We start from the raw sequence: 26,987 nt of genomic DNA on the forward strand, positions 1-26,987 counted from the left end.
ATGGTTAGGGTTATAGGCTGCAGGGTGTGTGTGTGTGTGTGTGTATGGTTAGGGTTATAGGCTGCAGGGTGTGTGTATGGTTAGGGTTATAGGCTGCGGGGTGTGTGTATGTTTACGGTTATAGGCTGCAGGCTGTGTGTGTGTATGGTTAGGGTTATATGCTGTGGGGTGTGTGTATGGTTAGGGTTATAGGCTGCAGGGTGTGTGTATGGTTAGGGTTATAGGCTGCGGGGTGTGTGTGTGGTTAGGGTTATAGGCTGTGGTGTGTGTGTGTGTATGGTTAGGGTTATAGGCTGCGGTGTATGCATGTATGGTTAGGGTTATAGGCTGTGGGGTGTGTGTGTATGGTTAGGGTTATAGGCTGAGGGGTGTGTGTGTATGGTTAGGGTTATAGGCTGCCGGGTGTGTGTGTGTGTGTATGGTTAGGGTTATAGGCTGTGGGGTGTGTGTTTGTAGGGTTAGGGTTATAGGCTGTGGGGTGTGTGTGCGTGTGTATGGTTAGGGTTATAGGCTGCGGGGTGTGTGTGTGTGGTTAGCGGGATGTATGTATGTGGTTAGGGTTATGGGCTAGAGTTAGGCTGAGGGGGTGGGGGTGTAGTTAGTTAGGTTGTGGGGGTGGCGGGTGTATAGTCAGAGCTAGGCTGTGGGAGTGGGGGGGGGGGTGTATTGTTATAGCTAGGCTGTGGGAGTGGGGGTGTATAGTTAGAGCTAGGCTGTGGGGGTGGGGGTGTATAGTTAGAGCTAGGCTGTGGGGGTGGGGGTGTATAGTTAGAGCTAGGCTGTGGGAGTGTGGGGTGTATAATTAGAGCTAGGCTATGGGAGTGGGGTGTGTATAGTTAGAGCTAGGCTGTGGGGTGCGGGGTGTATAATTAGAGCTAGGCTGTGCGGGTGGGGGTGTATAGTTAGAGCTAGACTGTGGGGATGTGGGGTGTATAATTAGTGCTAGGCTGTGGGAGTGGGGGTGTATAATTAGATCTAGGCTGTGGGACTGGGGGGTGTATAGTTAGAGCTAGGCTGTGGGGGTGTGGGCTGTATAATTAGAGCTAGGCTGTGGGAGTGGGGGTGTATAGTTAGAGCTAGGCTGTGGGGGTGTGGGGTGTATAGTTAGAGCTAGGCTGTGGGGGTGTGGGGTGTATAATTAGAGCTAGGCTGTGAGAGTGGGGGTGTATAGTTAGAGCTAGGCTGTGGGGGTGTGGGATGTATAATTAGAGCTAGGCTGTGGGAGTGGGGGTGTATAGTTAGAGCTAGGCTGTGGGGGTGCGGGGTGTATAATTAGAGCTAGGCTGTGGGAGTGGGGGTGTATAGTTAGAGCTAGGCTGTGGGGGTGGGGTTGTATAGTTAGGGTTAGGCTAGGGGGGTGTATGCACAATGGAAAACCCAGAGGGAGGCAAAGAGACCAGTAGACTGCTGCTGCTGCTTCCCCTCCAGCCTGCCTGGCCATCCTGTACACAGTGTCCAATAGGAAAAGACATTACAGGTATTACCTTCCCCCCCCCCCCCCCGACACACACACACACACACACACACAATGGACAGACAGTACAGGCATCAGAATACCACCCCCACCTCCCCAAATAGACAGACAGCACAGGTATCATCATACCCCCCCTCCCCAAATAGACAGCACACGCATTATCATACCCCCCCCTCCCCAAATAGACAGCACAGGCATCATCATACCCCCTCCCCAAATAGACAGACAACACAGGCATCATCATACCCCCCCTCCCCAAATAGACAGCACACGCATCATCATATCCCCTCCCCAAATAGACAGCACACGCATCATCATATCCCCTCCCCAAATAGACAGCACAGGCATCATCATACCCCCTCCACAAATAGACAGACAGCACAGGCATTATCATACCCCCTCCCCAAATAGACAGACAGCACAGGCATCATCATACCCCCTCCACAAATAGACAGACAGCACAGGCATTATCATACCCCCTCCCCAAATAGACAGACAGAAAACCGATGGCTGAATAAGCTGGAGGTGACATAAACTACCGAAGGAGTCTGAGATGCCTGCACTTTGGTTGTGGTTTAGGTTTAGGCTATGAGGCTGCAGCTATAGCCAATTAGGGAGTAGGGAGGAGTTTCCTGTTGTAGGAATAGCCAGAGGTCAGGTGATCTGCACTCTGGTCCGGTTTTCCAAGGAGCAGGTTGGTTTCAGACTCTCTCCTGTACTTATTCCTCTGTCATCCTCACTTATTCCTTCTACTGTCGAAGCTACTTCTCTCCCTTTGCCTTCCACATACCTCTTTCTCTTCTGTCAGGCTGCTTTTTGGGGGATTTGGTGCCAGATAGTGTAACGCTGCTGCTGCCAGGCCTAGCCATGCCGCGCCCGCGGAGAAACATCCACCCTCCCTCCCGTTTTGCACAGCCCGGCTCCCCCTCTGATCCCCCAACGGCTAGCGTCACGCAGGCCGGGCGGGGAGGCAGAGCGGCGGCGAGAGCGGGTCCACAGCGGCGGGGCGCGAGATCCGCGTCATCGGCTGATGACGCGGCGGCGCGCGGTGCTAGGCCGCAAGCTAATAGAGCGAGTAGCGCTCCCGCCCGGGGTAGCGGAGGCACCCCTGGCGGAGGCAGTCAGCGGGGCAGGCGCACGCGGTCTCAGGGTCCCGCAGCAGCAGTCACAGGTGCATCCGCGCCCATCCAAGATGGCCGCCGGACGCGAGCTGCGGGTCCTGGGACACAGCACAGGGGCTCTCCCGCTCAGTCAGCCCGTCCTACATTGCCCACACAGGGCCACCCCTCCACGGGGTCCCCCATGACTCCCTTAAGGAGGGCAAGGAGCGGGTGGCTCTCTAGGGCGCGCTTGCTATCCCAGCGCGTCAGGCTATCACAGGCAGCGCAGGCTATTTCAGCCACGGCTGCAGAGGCAGTGTCCCCTGGAGTTGCGCAAGCACCCTCCACAGAGGTAGATATGGCAGTGGTGCGGCAGCTGGTAGCGATGCTGACGCCGAGGGCGGGTCAGCAACCGATACAGTCAGGGCCTGGGACTCTAGCTACTACTGTCCTCCCTTCTGTTCCTTCTATCCGGGACCCTGCGGCACACGTGCTGGCAGCTCTGGGCACGCCTTTCGCGAATATGGCTTCCACACCGCCAAGGGACGCAGTCGTGCCGACACCATCGCAGCACCAGGCAGAGGAGGCCATTGCCGGGCCGTCAGAGGTGGCTGGTCCCTCCGGAACAGCAGGTGCGGCTACAGCGGGAGCTGTGTCAGGTGGGTCAGCCAGAGCACGCAAGAAGCGCAGGCGCAGGTATTCCCGTACATCCTCCTCCTCGGGGTCAGAGTCCGTGACCTCCGGCGAGGAGGGGGGACGCAGATCCAGGCACAGGCACAGACGCTCTAGGAGACACCGGAGGCGCTCGCAGTCCTCCAGTGGCGACTCGGGCTCCCCGTTGTTTCCTAGGGGGCAGGTGGTCCACTGCGAGAATACGGCAGTACTAAGAGGCCTCAGGCGCAGCGTAAGGGATAGGATAAGGGAGGGCAGATACGTCAGCTTCTTTACTATGACTGCGCAGGATGAGAAAGATTACCGCGAGGCAAAGCGTAAAGGGGGGATTGGAGAGGCAGCCTACTGCACGTATCAGAGGTGGCAAGTGGGGCTGTTTATGTTTGCTGCATGCTACTTGGAGACCAGACCCCAGGAGCATATGAATGTTATTAGATACATCCATATGATGCACGCCATGTATATGGACGACGGCGAGAACGTCTGGCGGGCTTATGACGAGCAATTCCGGCGGAAACAGTCGGGTTGTGAGATCATGGCCCTTGGCGCTAAGGATGTCGAGGTGTGGATGGGTAAGAAACCGTCGGTTTCTACCTCCGCCGCCCCGGCTCCGGTGGTTTCAACACCCGCGTCAGCCCCACGCAGGGCCCCCTCGTCCTTTCGCGGGGGCTCTGGAGGGGGGCAGTCAGCGGGCAGATGCTTTGCTTACAACGGGGCAGGATGCGCAGCGGGTTCCCGCTGTAAGTTTCGTCACCAATGCTCAAAGTGCTGGGGAGGACACCCGGTTAAGGAGTGCACGCGTGGCAAGCAGGCTGGGGGGGCTCCCAGGCAAAATGCCGGGGCCAACCCAGCCCCTGCTCCTCCTCAGTAAGGCCCCATCTCCCGTGAGGGGCGACCGCCTAGCCAGTTGGCTAGGGCGTTACCCCCTCCGGGATGAAGCGCAGTTTCTGGCCGCGGGTTTCTCGCAAGGATTCCTCCTCCCCATTCAAGGGGAGGTGGCGTCCGGGTCCCCGAGAAACCTGAAGTCAGCAATCGACATGCCTCAAGTCGTCCTGGAGAAGGTCGAGAAGGAGGTAAAATTGGGTAGGATGGTGGGCCCATTTCCTGAACCTCCGGTTCAGGGTTTAGTACTGTCACCTATTGGAGTAGTCCCCAAGAAAGAGACAGGCAAGTTTCGCCTGATACAGCATCTGTCCCACCCACCGGGATTGTCAGTAAATGATGCAATTCCTATGGAGTTGTGTCATGTACGGTACCAATCCTTCGAGGAGGCTTTAGCTATTGTGCGCGGCTTCGGGGGGCGGGCCCTGCTAGGCAAGGTTGACATCGAGTCGGCATTCCGACTGCTGCCCCTGCACCCGGACTCCTTTAGGTTCATGGGTTTTAAGCTGCCTTCAGGTTATTATGTAGACCGTTGCCTGCCTATGGGCTGCTCGGTGTCCTGCGCCTACTTCGAGTGTTTTAGCAGCTTCCTGCATTGGTGCGTCACAGAGTATACGGGGGAGCCGGGGGTCGCCCATTATTTGGACGACTTCCTGTGCGTAGGCCCGGCTGATGCCCCGCGTTGCGGGGCTCTCCTGAGCGCAATGCAGCAGCTGTTCTTACATTTCGGAGTCCCTGTCGCGGAGGACAAGACAGAGGGGCCTACTGAATGCCTTTCATTCTTGGGCATCGAGATTGACACGCGGGCCGGGTGCTGCAGGTTGCCCCTTGATAAGCTTGCACGGCTACAAGGGGCGATCTCCCAGTCCCTGGCCTCCGGCAAACTCCGGGTACGCCAGTTACAGTCCCTACTGGGCCTGTTTCACTTCGCCTGCCGGGTTATCCCCATGGGGAGGGTTTTCTGTCGAAAACTGGAACTGGCCATGGCGGGTCCAAATAGGCCCCAATTCTTTGTCCGCCTGAATGCTGAGCTTAAAAGGGATCTTAGAGTTTGGGATGTTTTCCTCCGCGACTTCAACGGTGTTTTGCTGTGGCCTAGCCCTCCGCGGTACAGCGAGGAATTGCAGCTATACACCGATGCGGCCGGGGGAATAGGCTTTGGAGCCTTCCTGCACGGCTCTTGGTGCGCGGAGACCTGGCCGGAGGAATGGGCGCAAGAGGGGCTCACCAGGAACATGCTTCTCCTGGAGCTGTTCCCTATTGTGGTGGCCCTGGAACTGTGGGGCGACCGCCTACGTGATGCCTGCATCACCTTCTGGTGTGATAACCTGGGGGTGGTGCAGGCCATCAACAGACAGAGCTCTTCTTCTCTCCCTGTGGTGCGCCTGCTCTCTCGCCTTGTATTGGTATGTCTACGGCTTAACCTGCATTTTGTGGCCAGGCACGTTCCCGGGGTGGACAACTCGGTGGCCGACGCCCTGTCCAGGCGTGACTGGGCTAGGTTCCGGTCCCTAGCTCCGGGAGCGGATTTGGTTGGTGAGCCGTGTCCTCCTTATGTTTGGCAGGTCATCAGGCCGGCATGGAGGAACTAGCCATGCGGGCTATTGCTCCCAGGACGCTGCGTTGTTACCAAGCTGGCTGGCTGGAATGGGAACAATTCAGAATGTCCGCGTCACAGCAAGGTAAGGCCCCGGGCGAAGCCATGCTGGCGTTTGTGTGGAGTTTGTACTCCGGAGGGCGGACTGTGTCGGCCGTGAGACGGCTGTTGGCCGGCGTGTCGTTCTTCTCATCGCTGTATGGGAGATCGGACCCCGGCCGGTCTTTTCTGGTGTCTCGGGCCCTGAGGGGCTGGCGGCGCGCTTCCCCTGTGGCTCCAGATAGCAGAAGGCCCATTGACGTGTCCCTGCTGCCTCCCTTATTGGGGGCGGTTTGGGATGTATGTCACTCTGAATATGAGGTCCGACTGTTTCGCTTGGCATATGCCATGGCATTCCATGGAGCTTTCAGGGTCGGCGAGCTGGTAGCCCCGTCGAGGCATCGACCTTCTCCTCTGTTGTTAGAGGATGTATTGATACAGGGCGATTTGGTTTGGTGCCGGGTAAGGCGTTCCAAGACGGATCAGACTGGGAGAGGCCAATGGCTGTCACTGCAACCGTGCCCGGTGGAAGGGATTTGCCCAGTGGTGATGGCAAGCGCCTACGCCCTGCTGCGTCCTGACCGCCCTGGGGCATGGTTAATGCATGAAGACGGCTCTTCCTTGACAAAATACCAGTTCTGCCATGTTTTGCAACGTGCCCTGGGATCTCTTGGCCTGGATCCGCGGGAGTTTGGTACACACTCCTTTCGGATCGGGGCGGCCACATCTGCTGCTGCTGGGGGTCAATCCGACGCAGAGATACAGTCTCTGGGTCGATGGCGCTCGGCAGCGTTCCGCAAATACATTCGGCCTGGCCTGTCTCTCCATCTGCAAGACTGTAACCGACTGGACGCATAAGTACTCGTCTCACTTTAGCGGGAGTCTTGAGGTGGTCTACTTTCCCCCGGGGGCACAATTCGGCTTAATTCCAATCTGACATGGCGTCCTGGTTAGTTTACTCCGGGGGTTTTCTGTGCAGTGTGCCTCAAGGTCTGGTCGGTTACGGTTTCTTTATCTTTGCCTTCTCCGGTGTGGTTGGTCTGTTAAGTGAGGTGTGATTTGGATGGCATGTGTCCTAACCTGTTTCCATCTTTCAGGTCGCAGGGACTCCAAGACGGTGTGGGTGATGGGACACTCTTTTGTCCACTGGGCAGCAATGGCGTGTGGCAGTTTGAATGAGAGTATGCGAGTGAAAGCTCAGAAAGTGCGATGGTTGGGTGTGCGAGGCATGCGTTGGGGAGCGCTACGGGGCCTTTTGCTGAGGTCGGTGCGGGACTTCGGAGTCCCTGAGGTGCTAATTTTGCACCTGGGCGGAAACGATCTAGGCCAATGCACCGCCTTAGAACTTAGGTCGATCATCATCAGGGACCTGCATATTGTGGCTCAAGCGCTCCCTTGCTGCCAACTGATTTGGTCCTCAATGATTCCTAGACGAGTCTGGAGGAATGCTAGGTCAGGGCCCCGCTTGGATAGCGCACGGAGGAAGGTCAATGCTGCGGTGCAGCGATACCTGTTGGCTAATAGGGGTGGAGTCATCAGGCATGACTCCATCACCTATAAGCGGGGTTCCCTGTATAGGCCGGACGGTGTCCATCTGAGTCCTGAGGGAATGGCCATATTCCTGGACGATTTGTTTAGAGGTTTTAGTTGATGTGTTGTTGTTTAGTAAGTGCTGAGCGTTTAGGGTGGCGGTGCTGCAGCCTAAGGCTTGGCTTGTGGCGGTAAAGAACGGTCCTTGTTCAAATGAAGTGTTATGAGGATAGTGGGGTGCGCTCTCCCGTCAATGATACGCTTGTAGCCCATGCCCCTTGGACAGGGGTGGGATGCACCACTTGCCCGAGTGGGTAGCGTGGGAGAGTTGAACACCAATGATGTATGAATGGTGTGATGTCATCTTACCCCTCCTTTTCTCTATGACCGTTCTTTAGGGCCGCCACCCTCTTCTATAGATTAATATATATAGTTGTCAATTAATAAATTTGACATTCATTATTTGAAACGCCAGCACTTGTGTCTGTCTCTTTATTTGTAGTGTTAAGTTAGATAAGTTTAGATAAGTTATTAAAGTGTTATGGCATAAAGATTGCCGATGGTACGTTTAAGAAAACCGATGGCTGAATAAGCTGGAGGTGACATAAACTACCGAAGGAGTCTGAGATGCCTGCACTTTGGTTGTGGTTTAGGTTTAGGCTATGAGGCTGCAGCTATAGCCAATTAGGGAGTAGGGAGGAGTTTCCTGTTGTAGGAATAGCCAGAGGTCAGGTGATCTGCACTCTGGTCCGGTTTTCCCCACCCTCCCTCCCTATTTTTCTATCCTTTCTTGGCGGCGGTAAAGAACGGTCCTTGTTCAAATGAAGTGTTATGAGGATAGTGGGGTGCGCTCTCCCGTCAATGATACGCTTGTAGCCCATGCCCCTTGGACAGGGGTGGGATGCACCACTTGCCCGAGTGGGTAGCGTGGGAGAGTTGAACACCAATGATGTATGAATGGTGTGATGTCATCTTACCCCTCCTTTTCTCTATGACCGTTCTTTAGGGCCGCCACCCTCTTCTATAGATTAATATATATAGTTGTCAATTAATAAATTTGACATTCATTATTTGAAACGCCAGCACTTGTGTCTGTCTCTTTATTTGTAGTGTTAAGTTAGATAAGTTTAGATAAGTTATTAAAGTGTTATGGCATAAAGATTGCCGATGGTACGTTTAAGTACAGGCATCATCATACCCCCTCCCCAAATAGACAGACAACACAGGCATCATCATACCCCCCCTCCCCAAATAGACAGACAACACAGGCATCATCATACCCCCCCTCCCCAAATAGACAGCACAGGCATTATCATACCCCCTCCCCAAATAGACAGCACAGGCATCATCATACCCCCTCCCCACCAGGAGACAGCATTGTCACTGTGATGATCATTCTGCTCCCGTCAACTTGCTGCTGCACAGTAGTGTGCCAGTTTAGAGGGGATTAACACTGCTCTAGGGATGGCCATAATCCATCGATAATTCAAAATAATCGATGGTTCATGGCAGATGTTGAATACTTTTGCCATTGATGGGGGAGAACCAGATGGTTTCCCTCCATCGATGGAATAGCTTTTTTTTTTTCAAAGTGCCGGGACATGGAGCATAGCTCCGCAACCCAACATCCGTGAAGCCCCACCCCCCATGTTTTGATTGGCCCACAAGCCAATCAATCAAAACATGGGATGACTATCGATATGTAAAAATGACGATGGACATCCATTGCATAGTTAAGCACTATCGATGGCCAGTTGCTGAATTGCCATTGATGGCAATGGCAACGATGGCCATCCCTACACTGCTCTCCTCTGAAGTCCAGCTCCTGCTCCACCACGTGTAAGGCCATGAGCAGCCTGAGAGCTGCTCCCTCTACAGGCCCAGCCTATTAGTACGCTGCAGCTGCGCAGGAAGTTCACACTGCTGCTGAACTCTCCTCCTGTGTCCACTCAGCCTAATGTCACTGTGGGAATATGCCCCGGTGCAGCAGCACCGGGGAGGGAGGAGTGGTGCCCCCGCCAGGTGGCGCCACCCCCTGCGGCCCGGGCCAGTGTACTCGTGTGGTCACTGGCCCTGCTGCTAGTGGGCGCCTGCCTCCTTACCTGGGGTGGCCTGGTGCCCACCCCACACAGCGGCAACCATGGAGGCAGCGGTGAATCCTCACTGCTGCTCCACGAGAACAATGGAGGCGGCCCTGCGTCCTTTAGGAGGCGGCCCTGCGTCCTTTAGGATGCAGGCCCCGCCAATCACATTGCAGCAATTTGTATCTGGCGCCAAAGGGGAGCCAGTCACGGCTCCCGCTATGGCGACCAATGGGAAGTGGCGGTGGTGAGCCAATCCCGGCTCACCATGTCATAGCTCCGCCCCCGGGCGCTGGTTTGAACTAACCAGCGCCGGGAATGGAGAGGGAGTTCAGCGGCGGAGAGAGAAAAGGAAGGGGAGCCCAGGAGAGGAGAGGAGCAGCCGCCAGATGCCCCGGGAGGCGGAAGCGGTGTGCGCAGGAATGCTACAGGCTGCCTCCCGCTGGGCGAATTACAGAGTGCTGGGGACCGTCGGTGAAGACTGCAGGAAGTCCGGAGGTGGTGGGAGGCATCCCACCTCCGGTGAAGATGGCACAGCACATGTAGCTGGACCAGGCTTGTTCCAGCAGCTGCCCCAGGACAGGTAAGTACACACATGTGGCCCTCCCTAGACCACCAGGTGTTCGGGCAGTAGGCCAGTGGGCCCAATCCAGGCACTAGGCCTGTGGCACTGTAGTCGGGCAGTAGGCCGTGGGGTATTAAGGGTTGTTATAGTTGGGCACTAGGCCCCTTTTTTGTGTTGCTGAGCATTAGGCCCTAAGGTTGGTGTTGCTGGGCATTAGGCCTGCATAACTGGGCACTAGGCCCATGGGTAGTGTCTGGGGCCCTCATCTAGTAAGTTAGGCCTTCAGGCCCATATTGTGTACTAGGCCCAGACCCTCCTAGGTCTGAGGCCTCTCAGCAGGGGTAACAGGTCCGCAGCAGCAGGCTGTGGATTCAGGTATCACCACAGTGGCTACTGTGCTATGCCTCGGAGTAACCAGAGGGAGGTAGGCCCTCCCTAGTGTGCTGGTGCAGTGTTGTCTTGTTGCATTGTACTGTTTTATTTGGCACTGTGTATTGTATGCTGTATGTTGGTTCATGCAATTGAGTCACTGTGCAGATTGTGTTCTCCGCAGGTTGTGTGACGCCAGGTCGCAGTTTAGGCGACGCTAGGTCGCAGGTTGCACAGGCGTTAGGCGCCAGGTTGCGCGACGCTAGGCTGGGGCATCTAAGGATCCAGCGCTAGGTTGCAGGTTGCGTGGGCATTAGGCGTCAGGTTGCGCGACGCTAGGCCGTGGCATCAGAAGATCCGGTGCTAGGTCGCAGGTTACATAACACGGCTTAAGGCCGCAAGTTTCGCGGGCGTTAAGGCACAGGCACGTTGGCGTATTGCCCTGCCCTAGAGAGCAGGAGGTTACGTGTGTTAATTTTCAGGTTCCGGGACCAGCATCCGAAGCGATAGGAAGACTGGTAGGCGGCAGGTGAGTATCACCCATGTTGCATCTGTTGTTGTGTTGTTTGTGCTTCTTCCCCTTCCCGGAGCGTTCCCCCACCCGCCGTGTTCCACAAGTGGGTGTAACCAGTCTGTGGCCATTAGTGATGACCATCCCATCCCCCCATAGTGGGATTCTCCTCCCCCATTTCCCCTACAGGTGCCGTAGCATCGAAAGCCAGTGGAGCCAGAGGGAAGTACCGGGACCAGCATCGGCCCGAAGGTGAGAGACGGTGCGCCGCAAAGCGAGTACGCGCAACGAGTGGTGCAGGCCATGCCTCCGTGCCTCTGTTACATTAGTGTGCCAGGCGGGTGCCAGCGCCCACACAGACCCCACTGGCGCTTGCTCCCCCAAGCGGCAGCAGGGGCTGCCTTATAGTAGCTACGACACTGTCCATTAGCCAAAATCTCCCAGTGTGTACACCCCTTTAGTCCTGCGCTACACACAGACTGCACAAAAAATAAAAAAAATCATTTACATGAGCGACTTGCGTATGATTTGCTGTTACTCGCAGGGACATTTTCACAAGCTGTTCACAATTCTTGCACATCTATGAGACTGCTTGCATGGGGTGGGATTTCACTCTGAATAACCCCCTATGGGCGGTTTCACATGCCCTTTGCCCACACATCATAGGCTGGTTATTCTATGGTCCCAGTGTCTGGTAAAGACTGGCTGCTCTTCATAACCTTTATGTCACATGTCAGCACCAGTAAGATTTTGAAGATTAGATTTTGCAGAGAATTATACGCAAACAAAATACAGTATGAGACATTCATTTGACGAGGCGGAACAGCATGTGTAAGGGAAATTATATACTCACATAGAACATTCAACTTAGACTTCTGTGTAGATGAGCCAACAATTGGTAGGGTCACCCTACAGGTTATAGATTTGTTGTGATCACTCGGAGATGCGATAAATGTCAGAGTGGAGCCTTTACACGTTTTCTGATCACACTTTATCCATTGGAAAGTTGGTGAAAGTCCAGGGCAGGTAACAGGAAAGGAACAGGTTAGTGTCACCTCCTGACCTGCAACTATCTCCACAGGAAAGGAGATATTTGGCTTTTGGGAAAGATCTAAAATAGGAAATTGGAACAGAGAGAACTCATTATTTACTATGTTGGTTAGAAGGGGTGTAGGGAGGGTGGAGCACGAGCTTTGGGCGTCGAGACATCAAAGGGCGCCAGAGCTGCGCAGCCAGCTCCCCCCGCTCCCTCCCCCACCCGCTCCCTGCTCTGCTTGGCTGAGCTCAGCTGCCACCCTGTCCGCCGCTATTAACCCTGTCCACCGCCCAATAGGCGCTTGTGGTCCAGCAGCCAATAAGAAGCAGCATTGATGGCTGATGGACCGCAAGCGCCTATTAGCTGGCGGTACGGTGGGAGACTTAATGGAAAATAGCTGCAGACGGAATGGGATCATTCGTCAGACTGCATTTAGGTCTACAGTCATTAGGTCGACCCCACTAGGTCGACTGGCAGGAAGGTCGACCTGACTTAAGGTCGACATGGGCCAAGGTCGACATGACTTAAGGTCAAATTTGCATAAAGGTCGACATGAGGAAGGTCGACTGGTCATAAGGTCGACATGGGTTTTTCACTGTATTTTTTATCCGAATGTCGACACAGTCGACATGGACACAGTTGGCAATAAGAATCGGACCCTCGCATCGCTCGCTTCGCTCGCAATGCTTCGGGCACACTATTTTATTCTCCCACCACGCCCTAGTGGATGGTAGGGCATGAAATGCCGCCTGTCGGCACATGTCGGCTCAAAAAACAGTGAAAAACCCATGTCGACCTTATGACCAGTCGACCTTCCTCATGTCGACCTTTATGCAAATTCTACCTTAAGTCATGTCGACCTTGGCCCATGTCGACCTTAAGTCAGGTCGACCTTCCTGCCAGTCGACCTAGTGGGGTCGACCTAATGACTGTAGACCTAAGTTCATTCTAATAGATGACCGCATCCCCTGCAGACAGGGGCAGCTTAGCCGAGTAGAGCAGGGAGCGGGCAGGGAGGCGGGAGGGGGTCCCCATGGCAATGAGAAAATTAAGTCCCCCTTGGCAACAAGCACATTAAGTACCCCTTGGCAACGAGCAGATTAAGTCCCCCTTGGCAATGAGCACATTACTTTCCCCTTTGCAACAAGCAAATAAAGTCCCCCTTGGCAAAGAGCAAATTAGGTCCCCCTTGGCAACGAGCATATTACTTTCCCCTTTGCAACAAGCAAATAAAGTCCCCCTTGGTAAAGAGCAAATTAGGTCCCCCTTGGCAACGAGCAAATTTAGTCCCCCTTGGCAACAAGCAAATTTAGTCCCCCATGGAGACAAGTAATTTTAGTCCCCCTTCGCAACAAGCAATTTTAGTCCCCCTTGGCAACAAGCTATTTAAGTCCCCTTGGCAATGAGCATGAAGCCCTTGGCATCGAGCATAAGTTCCTAGCAATGAGCATGTACTGTAGGTACAGTAAGTGGCACTTATGTGTCAGATGTGTAATGGGCATTACGGTTTGTTATATAGTATGTAATTATATATATTATACATGTGTGTGTGTGTATATATATATATATTATACATGCATATACATATCACCCATGTTTGGTCACATTACCTGTTAATATTACATTGGTGGCCAGGCTGGCACAGTGTGGCTGGGCAGGGCATCTGGTAGGCAGCAGGGCAGCGGCGGCAGGTCGGGAAGGAGGAGGGTCAGGCAGAAGATCGGGCAGTTGGCAGGCGGCAGGGCAGGCAGGAGGAGTTTCGGGCAGGAGGTCATGCTGCTAGATGTAAGTGCCGGCGGGTGCGTCTGACGGTGGCACGCACAGGGGGGGGGGGTGGTGTTTGAGCAGAGAGGCTGCAGCGGTAGGGGGAGCGGAGAAGCAGCGACGTCGGTGGTGGGGGGTGGCAACCCTACTCATTAGTCTAGCTATCTCCCTCATGTCACCTAGCCCCAGGGCTGCCAAGAGAAATCCTGGGCCCCGGTACATCAACTTCCAGGGGCCCCCATGGGGGGGGGGGGGGTTGTGACCACGGCATGTTAAGGGCGTGTTTAGCACATGAGAAGAACCCACTCACAGAAGTGTGGCATGCATGCCTCCCAGCAGCTGGGTCATAAGTATTATATATATATATATATATCTATCTATCTTAAGGCTGGGGTAGCCAACTCCAGTCCTCGAGAGCTACCAACAGTTAATGTTTTCCAGCTCTCCTCACAGAATCACAAGTGAAGTACTTACTTACCTCCACCTGTGGATCTTTTAAAATGTTTCAGCTAGTAATGAGTGCACCTTTGCAGCAGCTAGGTTGTCTGGAAAATGGGCACTGTTGGTAGCTCTCGAGGACCGTGGTTGGCTACCACTGGCTTAAGGGGATGCGGCGGCACTCAGAATGAAGACACAGCAGGCCACCAACAGTTTCAAAGCCACAAGGCTCCTTTATCAAGGTGCTTTAGAGAACACACACACACATATATATATATATATATATATATATATAAAATCCTCCAAAGATGGCAGCACTCGGTCAGACTTCTTTAAAAATGTCCCTTATTGCTGCTGTCTTTGGATGAAAATATTTTATATTTGTATATACAGCATATATACATACAGATCCTTTTTACTGTAGATTTTTGTGCAGCCTACAAAACTATACAAAATGCCTTTGCCTTTGCTTTATATCATATACTGGATATATATATATATATATATATATATATTTATAGATATATATATATATATATATCTATATATATATATAGTGTGTGGGTGGCCCGGCACTCCCAACAAAATTAACAGCGATTCCGGTGCCCTCACTAAAACAATTTGCATACGCTGTAGGACGCTGTTTGCACTCAGGACAAAATATGCGCTGACACTTGGAGACGTATTCTCGTAGTCTCCAAGTGTCAGCGCATATTTTGTCCTGAGTGAGTCCACTATTATGTCGGCACTCCACCTTTCCAAGGTAGTGGAACAGGTGTACTACAGAAGTCTGTACAGGTAATCCAATGAAGGAGGCACTGGCACACAAGGAATTATGCAGAAATTACTGTATTAGCGCCTAGCCAGCGCCTTTCAGGGTCTCTCTTGTCCTCAGGGCGATACAGAATAAATATACACACAAAAAGATATTCACTTACCCCTATAAATACCCCCACTGTAGTCCCATCTCTCCATCCCCGCCAGGCTCCCGGGTCCGACCTACCGGAAGTGCTTTGCACCGTACTTCCAATAGGAAGTAAGTACACACTCACCTGCATTCCACTGATCACCCTCCGCGTTCCACAGACCGGCAGTACCAAGCTACATCATAAAAGTGGATCCACGGCACTCATTCACTGGGGTTTAAAATCGCCTCTTCTGTTACAGCTGGGTGCCGTGGATCCGCCTGTCATGAGCTGGGTACTGCCAGCCAGTGGAACGCGGAGGGGGAGCAGTGGAATGAATGCGAGTGTGCCCTGACTTCCTACTGTGCGCGATACGGGAAGTATGGTGCCAAGCACTTTTAGTATGATGGACCCAGGTGCCCAGCGGAGACTACAGTGCGGGTATTTATATGGGAAATGTAATGTCTTTTTGAGTGTATACAGTATTTATGCTGTATCGCCCTGAGGACGTGGGAGACCCTGCAAGTGCTAGGTGCTAATACAGTCATTTCTGCATAATTGCTAGTGTGCTTTCTTCATTGGATTATCAATATATAGATATATATCTATAGATATATATAATTTGAGATATATTGATATATATAGATATACTGTATATCTATATATATATAGATATATATCTATAGATATATATCTATATATTGATGATCCAATGATGAAGGCACATATATATATATGGAGAACAATTTAGTATTGACAGGCAGGGCAGAAAAGAATTGCACTTACAGGGCAGGACTCCAGTCAGACAGTAGATTCAGGATCTCCTCCGGCTCCAGCCTCCCTGACACATGCCGCGCTTCGTGCACCTGACCTTTGACCTTCCCCTCGCTCTCACATCAAGTGTTGTGAAAGCAGCTGCAGTCTGCAGACACACAGAGTTTCTCTGCAGACGCTCCGCAGCAGTGGATGGGGCCTCTGTCACTGTCTGCAGACTGCAGCACACTCCACACACAGTGAGTGAAAGTGAGTGACACAGGCTGCCGCTGCTGATCCGCTCTCACCGTCCAGCAGCCACCAACCCTTCTCCCGCCCACGCTGCTGCTACAACGCTGCCATTAAAAAAAATTGTAAGTGTGACTATCCCCTGGCCCGGGCCCCCCTGACAGGCCCGGGCCCAGGTAAAATGTACCCGCCCCCCCTGCCTCTCGGCGGCCCTGCCTAGCCCAGCCCATATTACACTGTTACACCATAGTTACCTCCCCACCAGCTTTCTGCAGGAGACTCCCTGGCATAGCAGCAATCTCCCTCTCTCCCTCATTAGTCTAGCAATCTCCCTCATGTCACCTAGCCCAGTCCATATTACACTGTTACATCATAGTTACCTCCCCACCTGCATTCTGCAGGAGACTCCCTGACATAGCAGCAATCTCCCTCTCTCCCTCATTAGTCTAACAATCTCCCTCATGTCACCTAGCCCACAATACACTGTTACATCATAGTTATCTTCCCTCCTGCATTCTGCAGGAGACTCCCTGACATAGCATCAATCTTCCTCGCTCCCAGATTAGTTAAGCAATCTCCCTCATGTCACCTAGCCCACAATACACTGTTACATCATAGTGATCTCCCCTCCTGCATTCTGCAGGAGTCTCCCTGACATAGCAGCAATCTGCCTCTTTCCCTCATTAGTCTAACAATCTCCCTCATGTCACCTAGCCCACAATACACTGTTACATCATAGTGATCTCCCCTCCGGCATTCTGCAGGAGACTCCCTGAAATAGCATCAATCTTCCTCTCTCCCAGATTAGTTTAGCAATCTCCCTCATGTCACCCAGCCCACATTACACTATTACATTTTTTGGGGAAAAAGGAAAGAGAGACTTATACATTTACATTGAATCATCAGTACCATTGTCCAGCACTTTAGCAAGTGAAGTAGCTCTTACTAACTGCTTTGGGGCTCATCTACATTTGGATAGAATGTTTTTTTTATGTTTTTGTTGTTAGTATCCTCATACATACCCTCCAACATGACCCATTCCATTAGGTACAAAATGCTCTGTTCCTGGACTTCCCTGCCAGTGGCAGTTACAGAGGTGGGACTCCAGCACAGTTTAAAATGCAAAGAGGGGGGTCACATCAACTCCCAGTGAGTCCAGGACAGTGATGTTTGGAGTGGCTCTCCATTTTAATATTGGACTGTGCTACATCCTCACCTCTGCAACTGCCACTGGCCTGGAAGTCCAGGAACAAAGCATTTTGTACCTAATGGAACGGGCCCAGGTCTCTCTGCAGCTCCCCTTTCCCCCATTCCTGGTTTCACTTTCCCCTACAGGGACTACACACTAGGGATGGCTATCAACCATCGATAATTAGAAATCATTGATGGTTTATGGCTGATTTCCAATAGTTTTGCCATCGATGGGGGAGAACCAGATGGTTTCCCACCATCGATGTCAAGCTTAAACAGTTTTGTTTCTGCTTTTTTCCCAAGCAGCCGGGACATGGAGCAAAGCTCCGCCCAACACCCGTGAAGCCCTGCCCCCAAATTTCGATTGGCACACAGGCCAATCAATCAAAGAAAATGGATGAATGGATGACCATCGATATATGTAAAAACATCGATGGTCATCCATTAAATAGTAATACACTATCAATGGCCAGTTACACTTTTGCCACCCATGGCAACTATCGATGGCAAAGTCAACGATGGCCATCTGCAATACATCTGGGCAGTGAGTGATGCATTAAACCCCTGAAGTCCCTGAAGCAGCCTCAGATAGAGTTACCACCAGTGGCGTAACTATAAAATTCGCACCCCCAAGACAAAAAAGTTTTGTGCGCCCCCCCCCCCACCACCACCACCACAACCACCATGCAGGCTGCTGTGTCTGATACGATTGGACAGCTGAGCCGTCGCTCAGCTGTCTTGTCCTTCAATAGGCACCAGCAAGGGTAGATCCAGAAGTAAATGAGGGCACCATTATAGGGGATGAGAGTGTTAGTGCACATTTTGTGAGAGAGTGGAGAGGCAGGAAAGAGAAGGAGAGCAGAGAGAAAGAAGGAGAGTGGGAAGAGAGAAGGGGAGGCAGAGAGAGAGAGAAGGGGAGGCAGAGGGAGGGGAGAGACAGAGAGGGGTATGCTGAGAAAGAGAGAGGCAAAGCGAGAGATAAGGGAAGGCAGAGAGAGAGAAAGGAAAGGCAGAGAGAGAAGGGTAGGCAGATAAAGAGAGAATGGTAGGCAGAGAGATAGATAGAGAGAGAGAAAGAGAGAGAGGGAGAGGGGGGACTCATAGGGGGAGGAGGAGAAGATGAGAGGCATTCCACTTCTTAATTTTAAATATACATGAGGTGTAAATTACCTAAGATAGCAGGCAGCAGCAGGTGTTCTGATGTTCAGCTCCTGGCAGCAGCGGGTCCCGTGGAGGAGGTTGAGGAGGGTCCAGTGGAGGAGGATGAGGCGACAGGTTGCATGATGATTATTATCACAGCTACTGCTATTAGTATTGCCCACATCTTGCAGTTCTTCCACCAGTACTTCCTCTTCAGCTTGGCAGCACTGGTCTCAAACTCGGCCAGTTTCTGATCCCTCTCCAGGACTTTGTCCACGTTGACTCTCATGATGTCCACCACCTCGTTGACCTAAGCTTGCATCTGCTGGAGGCATCGGTTACTGTTGGCGCCATTGCCGGGTGCAGCGGGTGACGACATGACTCCAGGAGGGCTGTGGCAGCGGAATACAGCGGGATCCCGGGAACCGTCACGGGACAGGCGACGGCGATATCACGGCAAGCAGTTTGGCACTGAGATTGGTCCCCATGGAGGAGTCTGAGTCAGGGGGTTGCATGGAGGCTGCGACTGCAGGACTCCTGGAGGAGGATGGTTAGGGAGCACCGGGCAGCAGGAAAGGGAGTGCCGGGCAGCAGCGGCCATAATTACATGGAAGGGAGTTCCAGGATAGACACTAGATAATGACTTAAAGTCGGCAGCAGTATTCAGAGAGGGGGGGCAAAACGGGCTAAGCTGTGTAGCAGACGTCGGCGCCCACCACAGACCCCGCTGGCCAGGGCCGGATTAACAATGGGGCTGATGGAGCTACAGCTCCAGGCCCACTCTCTAAATAGGGCCAGAGCTTTCCAATGAGCCTGGCCCCGCATTGTTAGCCCTCCGGGAACCGGAGATACTGCTAGGTAAACCTGGAACGTTTTCCCCTCTTAGGATAACATGGACCCGCTAATTCTGACCCCCACCCGGTTCCAACGGCTGCCAGTTCCCCCTCTGGCATCACAGAAGCTCGAGGTTGATCTCAATCCCAAATCGCTGGGTCTTCAATCTGATACCAGGCTGGTCCATATGGGTTCATTGTTTCATTGGTTCTAGAGATATTGCGGGTAAACTGATTTCATTTCATTTTTTTTTCATTTCTGAAATGTCATTTCATGGCTGTTCATGTTGTTTGAGGACAGATTTTTTGGAACCAAATGGCACAGTTTCACGGGACCAAAATCATTCGAAGCCCACATGTAAAAGGCTCAGTTGGTTCTGAGGATATAGATGGTTGTTTTAGGAGGGGGGTTCTCTCCCCATCACACCAGAAAATGCAGGGACTGGGCTGGTGTAAAATGGGCCAGCCCGGGAATGTCCCTGCAAGACCCTGGGACCATATTCCCAGGTAAATCCCTGAATTTTTACTCAATCTGTGTGCCATTGTGTGAATTTTGGCTCAGTCGGTGTGAATTTTGGCTCATTCCATATGGCATTATGGGGGGAAATTTACTAAAGGAAATTTGTAAAAAAATAGGTGTATTTGTATCCAGAAATACACTTATTTTTTAACATTTACTATCCCGAAAATATGGCAATTCGTAGTCGTATTGATGTGCTATCAATACGAATACGAATTGCCGTATTTTCGGGATAGTAAATGTCAAAAATAAGTTTATTTCTGGATACAAATACACCTATTTTTTTTACAAATGTCCTTTAGTAAATTTCCCCCTATGTGTAAGAGACAAGTACAGTATAAGGGGTTACTATTGTGTTGCATGATTTGTATAAGGGGTATATGGTGTGGTAAACTTAGGTGACCACATAAAAGGTGCTGAAATGTTGTCCAAGTTTCGGCTTTCAGTATTTTTTTATGGATGACCCCACAAGTATCTTAGGATATCGGCATCCTGCGGGTGCAGCTTTGGAGGGCATCCGCCAAAATATCTCCCTGCATTTTTCCTATGCCAGCCCCCTTCCTTTTCCAGGCATATATAATTAGTTGACAGTATTTACACAAATAGAGACACACCCATGAGCAGACCACCCAACCAGAACACTGGTCACGCCTCCCACATTATTAGGTGCTGGCCACAAACCCTTTGTTGTTTGCATTATTGCGCATAATAGGCCCTTGATAATTTTCAGCTCCAGGCCCATTTAGACCTTAATCTGGCTCTGCCGCTGGCGGTCGCTCCTCCAAGCCGTCGTGGGGTCTGCCACATGGTGGCTACGCCACTGGTTACCACCTGTCTGAGATTACTCCAGACAGTTCAATTAAGACCATCTTCTGGAGTTTGGAGTGGTGGTGTTCCTGGACTATACAGCTACAGTACCTTTCAAGATATGACCGTCATCATCCTTCCTCTCTGCTTTCTGTTCTTCTGACTTCCGCGACATGCCCATTTCCGGATTACACACACTGGAGATTGCTGCTACGGTGCGTGCTGGGAGTGTGTGTGAGGTGACAGATGCAGCCTGACCGCGCCAAATTCCAGTTGGATTAAATTTGCAAGGGATGGAAGAACTAGAAGGTTTGTGGCACCGCCAGCACCACTTCACTTCAGGGAGTGACTGTGAGGGGTACATTCCCTAAGATCAAATGAGTACGAATGGTCATATTCGTACACATTCATTGTGAAATATGTACGTATTTCACACATCAAATAAGTAAAGTTGAAATGGATACGATTCATATTTTTTACGGTCATTTTTTTTATATTTCTAAAAAATACATGAATACACCATCTATAGAATACATCCGTAAAACCCCATTCATTTCAATGGTATTGTCAAATTTACTATCATTATACGAATACAAATTCACCAGTAAACACAAATGACAAACAGAACATGTCTTTCCCTCGTATTTGACTGAAGCCTGCATGGATTAGTCAGATGTGTGCAGGGTTCTCAGTGTAAAAAAAAGAGGCTCTTGGGCCAGTCTTGGTTCCCAAAATACAGGGGACAAAATGACCAGTCAGGGGGTTTAAAGCTTTGGCCGGGGGAACTTGTATAAAAAGTTTTCCCGGCTTTGGCATTGCCCTGCTGACTGTTTAGACTCGGTGCTGGTTGTCAAAATATGGGGGACCGCTATTCATTTTGTCACCTGTAGTTTGGGGACCAGGACCGGCCCTTAAGCTTGGTGCTGGTTTCAGAAATCCTGAGGACCCCCAACTTCTTTGGCTCCTGTGTCAGCACATGGAGACTTACCTCCAGCATGGTTTTCGGCATAGTCCCCGCTGGCTACCGTGTATGGTCAGGGTACCAGGGAGCAGGGTCCAGGCTGCTGCAGTCGCCATTGCGGTGACACACCGAGTGGGAGTAGGTCTGGCGTTGGGCCTAGGCTGGTGGAGGTATGCCTGGTTCTCTTAGGTGTCTCCTGCGTGGGGCAGCCATGTTGGAGACCAAGATTGCGCAAATCCCTCTCCAGGGATTCTGACACGTCACATGTGTAGTCAGGAGACAGCACATACATGGCAGCATTGTGGAGGCACAGAGAGATGGGAGGAGAATATACCATAACCCATCACATCACATGTGTAGTCAGCAGACAGCACATACATGGCAGCATTGTGGAGGCACAGAGTGATGGGAGGAGTCTAATATACCATAACCCATTACATCACACGTGTAGTCAGCAGACAGCACATACATGGCAGCATTGTGGGGGCACAGAGAGATGGGAGGAGAATATACCATAACCCATCACATCACATGTGTAGTCAGCAGACAGCACATACATGGCAGCATTGTGGAGGCACAGAGTGATGGGAGGAGTCTAATATACCATAACCCATTACATCACACGTGTAGTCAGCAGACAGCACATACATGGCAGCATTGTGTAGGCACAGAGTGATGGGAGGAGTCTAATATACCATAACCCATCACATCACATGTGTAGTCAGCAGACAGCACATACATGGCAGCATTGTGGAGGCACAGAGTGATGGGAGGAGTCTAATATACCATAACCCATCACATCACACGTGTAGTCAGCAGACAGCACATACATGGCAGCATTGTGGGGGCACAGAGAGATGGGAGGAGAATATACCATAACCTATCACATCACATGTGTAGTCAGCAGACAGCACATACATGGCAGCATTGTGGAGGCACAGAGTGATGGGAGGAGTCTAATATACCATAACCCATCACACGTGTAGTCAGCAGACAGCACATACATGGCAGCATTGTGGAGGCACAGAGTGATGGGAGGAGTCTGATATACCATAACCCATCACATCACATGTGTAGTCAGCAGACAGCACAGACATGGCAGCATTGTGGAGGCACAGAGTGATGGGAGGAGTCTGATATACCATAACCCATCACATCACACGTGTAGTCAGCAGACAGCACATACATGGCAGCATTGTGGAGGCACAGAGTGATGGGAGGAGTCTGATATAGCATAACCCATCACATGTGTAGTCAGCAGACAGCACAGATATGGCAGCATTGTGGAGGCACAGAGTGATGGGAGGAGAATATACCATAACCTATCACATCACATGTGTAGTCAGCAGACAGCACATACATGGCAGCATTGTGGAGGCACAGAGTGATGGGAGGAGTCTGATATACCATAACCCATCACATCACATGTGTAGTCAGCAGACAGCACAGACATGGCAGCATTGTGGAGGCACAGAGTGATGGGAGGAGTCTGATATACCATAACCCATCACATGTGTAGTCAGCAGACAGCACAGACATGGCAGCATTGTGGAGGCACAGAGTGATGGGAGGAGTCTAAACTAACAGATAATGCAACAGATCTATCAGACTCCGTGGGCCAAATGTAATAGGGTGAGAGTTTCAGAAAGCAAGAGATTTTGGGAGAGTTTTCCCCTTTTTTTTAAAGCAGCAATCAATTACACTGCAAAACCAAGTTGATTTTGCCATGTAATTGATTGCTACTTTAAAAAAACATGGGAAACTCTCCCAAAATCTCTCACTTTCTGAAACTCTCACCCTATTACATTTGGCCTCTTGTATCATTGACTGAAATGAGAAAAGTCATCAGCTTGATGGTCAGCAACATGGAGTCGCGACCCCATGCTGAGAAGGTCGGGACCCACTTTGGGGTCAGAACCCACAGTTTGAGAACCGCTGGTCTAGAAACAGCCCTGGTAATAATAGTGTACGGCCAAAAAAAAAAAAAAACTTTGATCTTAGCAGTTCTGTTTTTTTCTTAATTTAAATACATATCCAAAACCAATCCAGATCCAAAACACGACAGAGATCCAGATCCAAAACCAAAACACAAAACCAGACAAGTGCCCGGTGCACAACGTTCATTTTTATAAATTCATGAAAAATAAGTAAAAGCAAAACGTACCTGTTACTGTCACTCTTGTTATGGATTGTTTATATCTATGTCTAATACCACTGTCTGACATTTCTTCAAACTGGAAATAATATATCCCACTGTCCTCTCTCCTGGCTTTGGATATTGTGAGAGTACAGTCTCCAGTTTCTGGTTTTCCTGCCAGCTGGAAGTTGGATTTTCCTATATTGGAGTCTTTAAAAGTAGAGGCTACAATCTCATTGGACACAATGTTCTTCCAGTATCCTTTGAAATTTGTTATTGTCCTCTGACGGTCATCAATAATATTACAAGGGATGGTGACACACAGACCCTCCTCTACAGTGACATCATTAGTCTGCTGGAGTGAATAACTAGGCACGTGACATGTGAAATCTGTGGGGAGAAGCATAATAAGAGACTTCATAAAAAACAGAGTTTTATCTTGCATTATCTAACATATCGCCATTTTTTTGCCAAAACAATACCTCCATATGTGGGACCCCCAGAGCTGCTTTGACTGCACTGCTTACAATAAAACACTTACAGTATTTTAACACTTTATTGCACTTAATGCAGGGCCGTTACTTGCCCACAGTCAGCAGAGTGGGGAGGCGCTGGGCAGGAGAGTCGCTCTCCCCACTCTGCATCCTGCTGCAGGCAGATTCACAGGGACCCCACTGCCGAAGGGTGGTTCGCGGCAGATGGGTGGCTCTGGTGGAGGGAGGTGGAGCTAAGTGGACACAGGCTATTGCTGAGGAAACAAAAGGGTGCAGAGAGGCTGCTGCAGTTCCAAGGCCCACCCAGCCAATGACACTGCCAGTGAGTGGTGTGTCTGTGTGTGCATGTGATTTATGAATCTCTGTGTGTATGTAACTTGTGTGTGTGTGTGCTTGTGTCAAGAGACCTTAGGGGGAGGTTAGGATTAGGCTGTGGGGCGGGGGAATAGGGTTAGGTGGCAGGGTACTGGGGTTAAGCCTTCGAGAGGCCTGGGTCACTTTAGACAGAGCGACCATATTGCCAGTGATTGGAGTGTGCACTGGCGATAAATCGGCGGGTGCGCGCTCCCGTTTACAGCCCCCTAGTGGTCGCTGGCCGGAGGAGCATGCTCCTCTGACCAGCGACTTCCCCTGCCTCTTCTCCCGGCAGTGTGTCCTTTTCATCAGCGACCATCTCTGGTCGCTGTTGAAAACAGGACACTGAGCAATAGGATTGCTGAGATAGTATTACAATACATAATATTTATTAACTCTACTAAAGATAAATGTAATAATCAGTAAAATAACTTGTGTTCAGGAGATAGGCTTGTTGGCAAATAAAGTGGGTCCCAAATAAAAGTGCTCAATGTGCTCAACGCGTTTCCCCGGATCAGTAAGTTTCCGGCTTCATGAGCAAATATTTTTTTAAATACATGCCTACCACAAAGTAGAGGGGGGCCCAGGGGTACTGACCCCCTTTGACCCCCCTTAATGCGGCCTTGGGGTTAGAGTTAGGCACAAGCGGGGATAGTCAGAATTAGGCTGTGGGAGGAGGGTGAGGATGTGAGGAGGGATGGAAAGGGAGCGCGTCAGTCTGATAGAGCACAGGCAGCAGGGGAGGGAGCGCGTCAGTCTGATAGAGCACAGGCAGCATGGGAGGGAGCGCGTCAGTCTGATAGAGCACAGGCAGCATGGGAGGGAGCGTGTCAGTCTGATAGAGCACAGGCAGCATGGGAGGGAGCGCGTCAGTCTGATAGAGCACAGGCAGCATGGGAGGGAGCGCGTCAGTCTGATAGAGCACAGGCAGCATGGGAGGGAGCGCGTCAGTCTGATAGAGCACAGGCAGCGGGGGAGGAAGCGCGTCAGTCTGATAGAGCACAGGCAGCAGGGGAGGGAGCGCGTCAGTCTGATAGAGCACAGGCAGCGGGGGAGGGAGCGCGTCAGTCTGATAGAGCACAGGCAGCGGGGGAGGAAGCGCGTCAGTGTGATAGAGCACAGGCAGCATGGGAGGGAGCGCGTCAGTCTGATAGAGCACAGGCAGCATGGGAGGGAGCGCGTCAGTGTGATAGAGCACAGGCAGCGGGGGAGGAAGCGCGTCAGTCTGATAGAGCACAGGCAGCATGGGAGGGAGCGCGTCAGTCTGATAGAGCACAGGCAGCATGGGAGGGAGCGTGTCAGTCTGATAGAGCACAGGCAGCATGGGAGGGAGCGTGTCAGTCTGATAGAGCACAGGCAGCATGGGAGGGAGCGCGTCAGTCTGATAGAGCACAGGCAGCATGGGAGGGAGCGCCTCAGTCTGATAGAGCACAGGCAGCGGGGGAAAGGGAGCGCGTCAGTCTGATAGAGCACAGGCAGCATGGGAGGGAGCGCGTCAGTCTGATAGAGCACAGGCAGCATGGGAGGGAGCGCGTCAGTCTGATAGAGCACAGGCAGCATGGGAGGGAGCGCGTCAGTCTGATAGAGCACAGGCAGCAGGGGAGGGAGCATGTCAGTGTGATAGAGCACAGGCAGCAGGGGAGGGAGCACATCAGTCTGATAGAGCACAGGCAGCAGGGGAGGGAGCGCGTCAGTCTGATAGAGCACAGGCAGCGGGGGAGGAAGCGCGTCAGTCTGATAGAGCACAGGCAGCGGGGGAGGGAGCATGTCAGTGTGATAGAGCACAGGCAGCGGGGGAGGGAGCATGTCAGTGTGATAGAGCACAGGCAGCAGGGGAGGGAGCATGTCAGTCTGATAGAGCACAGGCAGCAGGGGAGGGAGCATGTCAGTGTGATAGGTTTTCCATCCGTATTTGCTGAAACCTGTGTGGATTAGTCAGTCCCGTGCATGCTTCTCTGTGTAAAAATAAGAAAAATAACTAAATAAATAACTAAAATTGCCTGGGGTTCCCCCATGAGTATAACAAGCCCTAGGATACAAAATGCACCGGGCTCTTGGACCAGTCCTGTTTAAAAATTTGGAGCCAAAAAGACTAGGGGGGAAATTGACTAAGAATACGAATACAACAAATTGTATTCGTATTCTTGATACGAATGAATACGACTGCATACGTCGTATGCAAAGTCGTGTTCCGGATGGGAATTTACAAAGCAGTAATATTTGACTGCTTTGTAACCCTCCGATGTCGTAGTAATTCGTGTTAACGGCTGTATATACGGCTGCTAATACGAATTCCTACAGGCAGTCTGCACGGATCAGTCAGATCCGTGCAGGCTGCAGAGTGTAAAAAAAAGTAGAAAAATAAATAAAAAAATGGTGTGGGGTCCCCCCCCACAGCCGTAACCAGCACAAGGCTGAAAGAGCCGGGGCAGGTATAAAAAAAAATCAGGAAACCCGACAAATAGGGCTTCACTGATTTTTTAAACCCAGCCCCAGGCTCCAGGTCCGGGGCTGGTTCCCAAAATACGGGGGACAAAATGACTAGGCGTCCCCCGTATTTTAAGAACCAGCCCCAGGCCAAACCA

The 26,987-nt window shown here is 51.6% G+C and overlaps 1 protein-coding gene across 1 annotated transcript in view; it reads right to left on the reverse strand.

Moving 5' to 3' along the window:
- The window catches only part of LOC146041463 (sialic acid-binding Ig-like lectin 12), a 74,440-nt gene that overhangs the window by 31,870 nt on the left and 15,583 nt on the right, over positions 1-26,987 (reverse strand). The window contains exons 2-3 of the mRNA XM_083161440.1: positions 23,582-23,944; positions 11,674-11,931 (exon numbers count right to left, since the gene is read on the reverse strand). Of these exons, the coding sequence (XP_083017566.1) occupies positions 11,674-11,931; positions 23,582-23,944 (621 nt within the window). The remainder of the gene's footprint in view (positions 1-11,673; positions 11,932-23,581; positions 23,945-26,987) is intronic.

Source organism: Crinia signifera, chromosome 19 (assembly GCF_055691185.1).
Source record: "Crinia signifera chromosome 19, ASM5569118v1, whole genome shotgun sequence".
NCBI lineage: Eukaryota > Metazoa > Chordata > Amphibia > Anura > Myobatrachidae > Crinia > Crinia signifera.